Raw genomic sequence first — 9,189 nt, forward strand, 5'->3', positions numbered from 1 at the left:
ACCGTTTTCTCGTTCCTTTCCTGCTCGAGCCACGTTCACCAAAACTCCTGTCAGCAGGGTCTGAAAGCTTATTTATCTTCATTTATTTATTCTCAGATAAATGTGCATGGTTATGAAGGGTCAGGCTCGTTGTGGCCTGAGTTTCCCACACCTCGCGCCGTGCCGGGAAGACGTTCTTGCGCATCTGTATGTGAACGTTTGGTAACGTCAGCACATCACATTTATCCCAAATCAGTAGGCTTTCAGCATGACTGCAGGGTTCTCTCTATCAGCCAGCCCCACACACACACAGACACACACACACATGCATACAGACTCACATACAGACACATGGTCCTGAATTTGCAGTCAGCGTAGAGGGCCTGCAGACACACACACACACACACACCTACGGAGTAGAAGATTTGTATCTACAACACCTGCAGGGTAGAAGATGGGTTGGTCTCATAGACCTCAGAGGTGGAGTGTTTAACTACATATCAAGATGCTGCAGGTTAAAATCCCCTCGCTCGTTTTCTGGATAGAAGTGTCTGCTAAATTAACATGTTATAAATTATTTCTGCTTGTAAGGCTAGGAGCCAGACAGACAGTCCAGTTTTGGTATAGAAAGCACCTGCTAAATAAATACATTCTTTTCTTACTTTATGAGTAATGTGGATGATGTCGGTTTGTACATCGTTTGTACATGGAGGGGGAGAGACAGGTGGAGAGAGGAGAGACGGGGAAAGACCTGGGAGAGACCTGGGAGAGACAGGGGGAGAGAGCAGAGAGGGGGAGAGACCTGGGAGAGACAGGGGGAGAGAGCAGAGAGTGGGAGAGACCTGGGAGAGACAGGGGGAGAGAGAGCAGAGAGGGGGAGAGACCTGGGAGAGACAGGGGGAGAGAGCAGAGAGGGGGAGAGACCTGGGAGACAGGGGGAGAGAGCAGAGAGGGGGAGAGACCTGGGAGAGACAGGGGGAGAGAGCAGAGAGGGGGAGAGACCTGGGAGAGACAGGGGGAGAGAGCAGAGAGGGGGAGAGACCTGGGAGAGACAGGGGGAGAGAGAGCAGAGAGGGGGAGAGACCTGGGAGAGACAGGGGGAGAGAGCAGAGGGGGAGAGACCTGGGAGAGACAGGGGGAGAGAGAGCAGAGAGGGGGAGAGACCTGGGAGAGACAGGGGGAGAGAGCAGAGAGGGTGAGAGACCTGGGAGAGACAGGGGGAGAGAGAGCAGAGAGGGGGAGAGACCTGGGAGAGACAGGGGGAGAGAGCAGAGGGGGAAAGACCTGAGAGAGACAGGGGGAGAGAGCAGAGAGTGGGAGAGACCTGGGAGAGACAGGGGGAGAGAGCAGAGAGGGGGAGAGACCTGGGAGAGACAGGGGGAGAGAGCAGAGAGGGGGAGAGACCTGGGAGAGACAGGGAGAGAGAGCAGAGAGGGGGAGAGACCTGGGAGAGACAGGGGGAGAGAGCAGAGAGGGGGAGAGACCTGGGAGAGACAGGGGGAGAGAGCAGAGAGGGGGAGAGACCTGGGAGAGACGGGGAGAGAGCAGAGAGGGGGAGAGACCTGGGAGAGACAGGGGGAGAGAGAGCAGAGAGGTCGAGAGACCTGGGAGAGACAGGTGGAGAGAGCAGAGAAGGGGAGAGACCTGGGAGAGACAGGGGGAGAGAGAGCAGAGAGGGGGAGAGACAGGTGGAGAGAGCAGAGGGGGGGAGAGACCTGGGAGAGAGAGCAGAGAGGGGGAGAGACCTGGGAGAGACAGGGGGAGAGAGCAGAGAGGGGGAGAGACCTGGGAGAGACAGGTGGAGAGAGCAGAGAGGGGGAGAGACCTGGGAGAGACAGGGGGAGAGAGCAGAGAGGGGGAGAGACCTGGGAGAGACAGGGGGAGAGAGCAGAGAGGGGGAGAGACCTGGGAGAGACAGGGGAGAGAGCAGAGAGGGGGAGAAACAGGGGGAGAGAAAGAAGGGAGACAGGAGAGGAGACAGGAGAGGAGAGACAGGAGGAGAAACACCATCATGTTCCAGGTATTGATTCACCAGCTTGGCAGACCAAGAGTCTAGGGGCATCTTAATAGCCTCGTGGTTTTGATTTCCGATGTCAACATCGACCTGTTGACTATAGCCTGGCCTGGCCTGGGCTGGGGGCTGGGCTGGGGGATGGGCTGGGGGCTGGCTAAAGGCTCCCTGTGGATCTAGAGACCTAACACCAGCCCTAACACCAGCTCTGCATCTGTGGACAGGATGGGCTGCCTGACCCGTCCTCCTGCCTGGCTCAAGGTCCCAGTCGTGGAATCAACACGGTTTCCAGTTCAATACCCCCGGTGACGCCCTCGCCAGCCACACCCTGCTCACCTCAGGACACTCAGCTGTACCACGCTCTGTGGAGCAGGCAGGAGCCTATTAAAGGAAGTGCATCTATCCACTTCAGAACCACCAGAACCAACATTATTTTAAAGAGCCCAAAACCAACGAGTGCATTCATTACCGTGGAGGTTTGTGAGGGGGGAGGACGTGGGCCAGCACAGATGTGGAGGTTTGTGAGGGGGGAGGATGTGGGCCAGCAAAGATCTGGAGGTTTGTGAGGGGGGAGGACGTGGGCCAGCTCAGATGGTGCGCGTCACACCCGTCCACTTCAACATCAACGTTGTGGTTTTTATAGCTGACCCACAGCACAATCACTCTGGTCTAACACACTTATCAGGATGGTTCTAGAACTCTCTGGTCTAACACACTTATCAGGATGGTTCTAGAACTCTCTGGTCTAACACACTTATCAGGATGGTTCTAGAACTCTCTGGTCTAACACACTTATCAGGATGGTTCTAGATCTCTCTGGTCTAACACACTTATCAGGATGGTTCTAGATCTCTCTGGTCTAACACACTTATCAGGATGGGTTCAGAGTGTCTAGGTCTACTGAGAACAGGAAATGGATGGATGAATGGATGGATGGATGGATAGGTGGATAAATGGATGGATAGATATATGGATATATAGATGGATGGATACATGGATATAGAGGGATGGATGACTGCATTTCAACAATACATGTATTGATCATTTGTTCTATCAATCCCAATCAGGTCATGGATGGTATCACACCGTCTGCGGTCGCCATGCTCTTTCTCTCTTTCCCCCCTCCCTCTCACCCTCTCTTTCCTAACCTCTTGTCTCTCGCCCCCTTCCTTTCCTAACGCCTGCCTTTTCTCTTTCTCTTTTCTCTCTTAGTTGCTCCTCCTCTCTGCCTGTCTCAGTGTGTGTTCTGGGACCAGCCCTGCCCAGACCGCTCATGTTTCCAGCATTAAAGTTTAATCAGATTGAGTAAAAAGGATCTACAGAGGGAGGAGAGCCCAGCTAGGATCTGGATGAGACACAGAAACACAACAGCCAGAGTAACCTGACACCTCCCAGTCACACTCAGTTTCCATCTCATCCTCTCCATCTCCTCCTCCTCAACAATCTCCTCTCCTTCTCCTCCTCTCCACCTCCTCCTCTCCATCTCCTCCTCTCCATTTCCTCCTCCTTTTCCTCTAGTAAACCCCTCAGGGGGTAGGGAGCAGTGTGACCCAGAGTGTGGGGAGACAGGCAGAGTGGGGAGGGATTGCCCAGCACATCATGTATTCTGTGAATCAGACAACAGAATTATTGTTAATGGTGCAGTTATTCAATCCCTGGATGGGGATAAACAGCAGAGAAACAAAGAGAAGATCGATGAGACTTACACTCCTCTACATCCAGCCCAGTCAGTGTCTGAGAGAAAGAGGCTGTCTTAGGGCAGGGCATGGTCCATCTGTGTTTGTTTGGTGTTGGGTGTGTGTACACGTCTACCTCTGTATCTTTGGTGGGTGGGTGTTTGGTGTGTGTACATTTGCGTGTGTTTGGTGTTGTATTGTAGTAAGTCTGGGTGTTTGTTTGAGAGGAAATACAGTATATATATAGAGTATGAGATATGAAATGGCAGATTTCAGTTTTCTGGGGTTAATGTGTGTGAAACCTGACCCCTCCCGGATAGCCTCCTCTCTGACTCCACCAGGAGGTCCTCTCCTCCTCCTCCTCCCTGAGACCAGACTCCACCAGGAGGTCCTCTCCTCCTCCTCCTCCCTGAGACCAGACTCCACCAGGAGGTACTCTCCTCCTCCTCCTCCTCCCTGAGACCAGACTCCACCAGGAGGTCCTCTCCTCCTCCTCCTCCCTGAGACCAGACTCCACCAGGAGGTCCTCTCCTCCTCCTCCTCCCTGAGACTAGACTCCACCAGGAGGTCCTCTCCTCCTCCTCCTCCTCCCTGAGACCAGACTCCACCAGGAGGTCCTCTCCTCCTCCTCCTCCCTGAGACCAGACTCCACCAGGAGGTCCTCTCCTCCTCCTCCCTGAGACCAGACTCCACCAGGAGGTCCTCTCCTCCTCCTCCTCCCTGAGACCAGACTCCACCAGGAGGTCCTCTCCTCCTCCTCCTCCCTGAGACCAGACTCCACCAGGAGGTCCTCTCCTCCTCCTCCTCCTCCTCCCTGAGACCAGACTCCATCAGGAGGTCCTCTCCTCCTCCACCTCCCTGAGACCAGACTCCACCAGGAGGTCCTCTCCTCCTCCACCTCCCTGAGACCAGACTCCACCAGGAGGTCCTCTCCTCCTCCTCCTCCTCCCTGAGACCAGACTCCACCAGGAGGTCCTCTCCTCCTCCTCCTCCTCCCTGAGACCAGACTCCACCAGGAGGTCCTCTCCTCCTCCTCCCTGAGACCAGACTCCACCAGGAGGTCCTCTCCTCCTCCTCCTCCCTGAGACTAGACTCCATCAGGAGGTCCTCTCCTCCTCCTCCTCCCTGAGACCAGACTCCACCAGGAGGTCCTCTCCTCCTCCTCCTCCCTGAGACCAGACTCCACCAGGAGGTCCTCTCCTCCTCCTCCTCCCTGAGACTAGACTCCACCAGGAGGTCAGCTCCTCCTCCTCCTCCCTGAGACCAGACTCCACCAGGAGGTCCTCTCCTCCTCCTCCTCCCTGAGACCAGACTCCACCAGGAGGTCCTCTCCTCCTCCTCCTCCTCCCTGAGACTAGACTCCACCAGGAGGTCCTCTCCTCCTCCTCCTCCCTGAGACCAGACTCCACCAGGAGGTCAGCTCCTCCTCCTCCTCCCTGAGACCAGACTCCACCAGGAGGTCCTCTCCTCCTCCTCCTCCCTGAGACCAGACTCCACCAGGAGGTCCTCTCCTCCTCCTCCTCCTCCCTGAGACTAGACTCCACCAGGAGGTCCTCTCCTCCTCCTCCTCCCTGAGACCAGACTCCACCAGGAGGTCCTCTCCTCCTCCCTGAGACCAGACTCCACCAGGAGGTCCTCTCCTCCTCCTCCTCCCTGAGACCAGACTCCACCAGGAGGTCCTCTCCTCCTCCTCCCTGAGACCAGACTCCACCAGGAGGTCCTCTCCTCCTCCTCTCCTCCTCCTCCCTGAGACCAGACTCCACCAGGAGGTCCTCTCCTCCTCCTCCCTGAGACCAGACTCCACCAGGAGGTCCTCTCCTCCTCCTCCTCCTCCCTGAGACCAGACTCCACCAGGAGGTCCTCTCCTCCTCCTCCTCCTCCCTGAGACCAGACTCCACCAGGAGGTCCTCTCCTCCTCCTCCCTGAGACCAGACTCCACCAGGAGGTCCTCTCCTCCTCCTCCTCCTCCCTGAGACCAGACTCCACCAGGAGGTCCTCTCCTCCTCCTCCTCCCTGAGACCAGACTCCACCAGGAGGTCCTCTCCTCCTCCTCCCTGAGACCAGACTCCACCAGGAGGTCCTCTCCTCCTCCTCCTCCCTGAGACCAGACTCCACCAGGAGGTCCTCTCCTCCTCCTCCCTGAGACCAGACTCCACCAGGAGGTCCTCTCCTCCTCCTCTCCTCCTCCTCCCTGAGACCAGACTCCACCAGGAGGTCCTCTCCTCCTCCTCCCTGAGACCAGACTCCACCAGGAGGTCCTCTCCTCCTCCTCTCCTCCTCCTCCCTGAGACCAGACTCCACCAGGAGGTCCTCTCCTCCTCCTCCCTGAGACCAGACTCCACCAGGAGGTCCTCTCCTCCTCCTCCTCCCTGAGACCAGACTCCACCAGGAGGTCCTCTCCTCCTCCTCCCTGAGACCAGACTCCACCAGGAGGTCCTCTCCTCCTCCTCCCTGAGACCAGACTCCACCAGGAGGTCCTCTCCTCCTCCTCCTCCTCCCTGAGACCAGACTCCACCAGGAGGTCCTCTCCTCCTCCTCCCTGAGACCAGACTCCACCAGGAGGTCCTCTCCTCCTCCTCCCTGAGACCAGACTCCACCAGGAGGTCCTCTCCTCCTCCTCCTCCCTGAGACCAGACTCCACCAGGAGGTCCTCTCCTCCTCCTCCCTGAGACCAGACTCCACCAGGAGGTCCTCTCCTCCTCCTCTCCTCCTCCTCCCTGAGACCAGACTCCACCAGGAGGTCCTCTCCTCCTCCTCCCTGAGACCAGACTCCACCAGGAGGTCCTCTCCTCCTCCTCCTCCCTGAGACCAGACTCCACCAGGAGGTCCTCTCCTCCTCCTCCCTGAGACCAGACTCCACCAGGAGGTCCTCTCCTCCTCCTCCCTGAGACCAGACTCCACCAGGAGGTCCTCTCCTCCTCCTCCTCCTCCCTGAGACCAGACTTCACCAGGAGGTCCTCTCCTCCTCCTCCCTGAGACCAGACTCCACCAGGAGGTCCTCTCCTCCTCCTCCCTGAGACCAGACTCCACCAGGAGGTCCTCTCCTCCTCCTCCTCCCTGAGACCAGACTCCACCAGGAGGTCCTCTCCTCCTCCTCCCTGAGACCAGACTCCACCAGGAGGTCCTTTCCTCCTCCTCCCTGAGACCAGACTCCACCAGGAGGTCCTCTCCTCCTCCTCCCTGAGACCAGACTCCACCAGGAGGTCCTCTCCTCCTCCTCCCTGAGACCAGACTCCACCAGGAGGTGGTGCTGCTTGACAAGCTGTTAAACGCTGGTGCTGCAGCAGGAACAGATACATGCATTTTCCTCACTGATTTTATTTTGAACAATTTAAGGCAACAAGTGTAAAAATATCTATACTAATAAAATAAAACACCCAAACGGTCACTTTAAATCCGTACACTATACCACTCTGTTGAACATGTACAACATCACATTACACACACTAACAGTAACTGGTCTTATATAGTGTTATCAAGACTAAAGGTACATATGGTAGCTTATATCATATGACAGTATACATGTATATACGTTAGAGATGTACAATAAGTAGCGTGTATCAGTGTGTGTGTGTCAGTGTGTGTGTGTGTGTGTGTCAGTGTGTGTGTGTGTGTGTCAGTGTGTGTGTGTGTATCAGTGTGTGTGTGTGTGTGTGTGTGTGTGTCAGTGTGTGTGTGTGTGTGTGTGTGTGTGTGTGTGTGTGTGTGTGTGTGTCAGTTTGTGTGTGTGTGTCAGTGTGTGTGTGTGTGTCAGTGTGTGTGTGTGTGTGTCAGTGTGTGTGTGTGTGTCAGTGTGTGTGTGTGTGTGTGTGTCAGTGTGTGTGTGTGTGTATCAGTGTGTGTGTGTGTCAGTGTGTGTGTGTGTGTGTGTCAGTGTGGAGGTCCCAGGCTGTTCTTGATGGAGGTGCTGACTGCTCGCTCTCTCTCCTTGGCCAGCTCCATCTCCACCTTGGCCTGCACCTTCTCCCAGTCCACCTCCACCTGAGGGGGGGGGGGGGGAGAGACCATCGTGAAGATACAAGATGACACAGTCCCCATGGCAACCAGCCAGGCTGGAGTGTTGTTACGGTAACGGTTGACCTCTCACCCCTTCTGCGTACTGCAGGAAACGCTTGTTGGTCTCCTGCTTGCTGAAGTCCTGCAGGAACTTCAGTCTGTAGGCCAGAACTGTGTCCACATGGGTCTTATACTTCACAGCTAGCTCCAGAGCCCTGCACACACACACACACACACAGGTCAGTCCGACAGACAGACAGACAATCAGACAGTCAGAAAGACAGACAAGACAGTCAGACAGATAGTCAGACAGATAGATAGTCAGACAGTCAGACAGATAGTCAGACAGACAGTCAGACAATCAGACAGACAGTCAGACAGATAGTCAGACAGACAGTCAGTCAGACAGTCAGATAGAAAGACAGAGAGTTAGACAGATAGTCAGACAGTCAGACAGACAGTCAGTACCGGTCCCAGTGGTAGAGGCAGATGTGCAGCTGGATGGCCTGGTATGTGAGGCCAGCCTGCAGCAGCATGCCCTCTGCTTCCTGCACGTGGCCACTGAACAGCTGCAAGTGAGCCAGCAACGACTCCCTGGACGGAAGCTCCTTCATGGAGGTAATATACTGGACCTTGTCTACCTGGAGGGAGGAGGGGGGGAGGGGGAGAGGAGGAGGAGGGGAGGAGGAGGAGGGGAGGGGGAGGGGAGGGGGAGAGGAGGAGGGGAGGGATGGTGGGGAAAAAGACAGAAAAAGTCAGAGAGAAGTAAAGATCCTGCCCTCTGTGTTGATCTGATGAGAGAGAGAGAGGCAGAGAGAGGAGCTGTGATCTGATTGGTGGAAGGTCCTACCTCTCCAATGGCTGCATAGGCCACCTCAGCTGTGCTCAGCTCCCGATTGGCCATTGCCATGCCAGCAAGACACGCCCACAGTGACTGGTCCTACGGAAACCACAGTATTAGCATTCACACACAAAACACCTTTACACTCACACATACACAATACACACCCAGAGGTACACACACACACACACACACACAGAGGTGCGCACACTCGCACACTAGAATGTGCAGAGACACACGCACACTACTGATTCTTTTACATGCATATAGTGTTAGTGTGTGTGTATGAGTGTGTATGAGTGTGTGTATGAGTCTGTGTGTGTGTGTGAGTCAGACACCACATCTACCACACCTGGTTGATAAGGGGCTTCTACACAAACTGCATTCTGGGAAAAGCCACACAATGGCCACTGCCTTTACCAGAAGTGGGGAGGAGGGGGGAGGAGGGAGGATATTAAAGTGGTGACTCTCTCCTCTTCCAGCCATCCCTCGCTCTCCAGGGCTGTGTGTGTATATGGGGGTGTAGTGTATGTGTGTGTGCTGTGTATATGTGTAGTGTTGGGTTAAAATACGGTAAATGGTGTCACACAGGCTAATTGGACCCTAATTAAAACCCGCTGGTCCTGACTTGTTAAAACTGCATTTCAGAAGTGGCTCCATCACACATACACACACACACACACACA

The 9,189-nt window shown here is 55.5% G+C and overlaps 1 protein-coding gene across 1 annotated transcript in view; it reads right to left on the reverse strand.

Annotated features, from left to right (window-relative positions):
- Positions 1 to 6,964: 6,964 nt before the first annotated feature.
- ift80 (intraflagellar transport 80 homolog (Chlamydomonas)) overlaps positions 6,965 to 9,189 on the reverse strand; it is a 21,182-nt gene continuing 18,957 nt past the window's right edge. Inside the window, exons 17-20 of the mRNA XM_062473539.1 lie at positions 8,513 to 8,602; positions 8,131 to 8,303; positions 7,754 to 7,877; positions 6,965 to 7,647 (exon numbers count right to left, since the gene is read on the reverse strand). Of these exons, the coding sequence (XP_062329523.1) occupies positions 7,537 to 7,647; positions 7,754 to 7,877; positions 8,131 to 8,303; positions 8,513 to 8,602 (498 nt within the window). The 3' untranslated portion in view covers positions 6,965 to 7,536. The remainder of the gene's footprint in view (positions 7,648 to 7,753; positions 7,878 to 8,130; positions 8,304 to 8,512; positions 8,603 to 9,189) is intronic.

This window comes from Osmerus eperlanus, chromosome 11 (genome assembly GCF_963692335.1).
Source record: "Osmerus eperlanus chromosome 11, fOsmEpe2.1, whole genome shotgun sequence".
Classification (NCBI taxonomy): Eukaryota; Metazoa; Chordata; class Actinopteri; order Osmeriformes; family Osmeridae; genus Osmerus; species Osmerus eperlanus.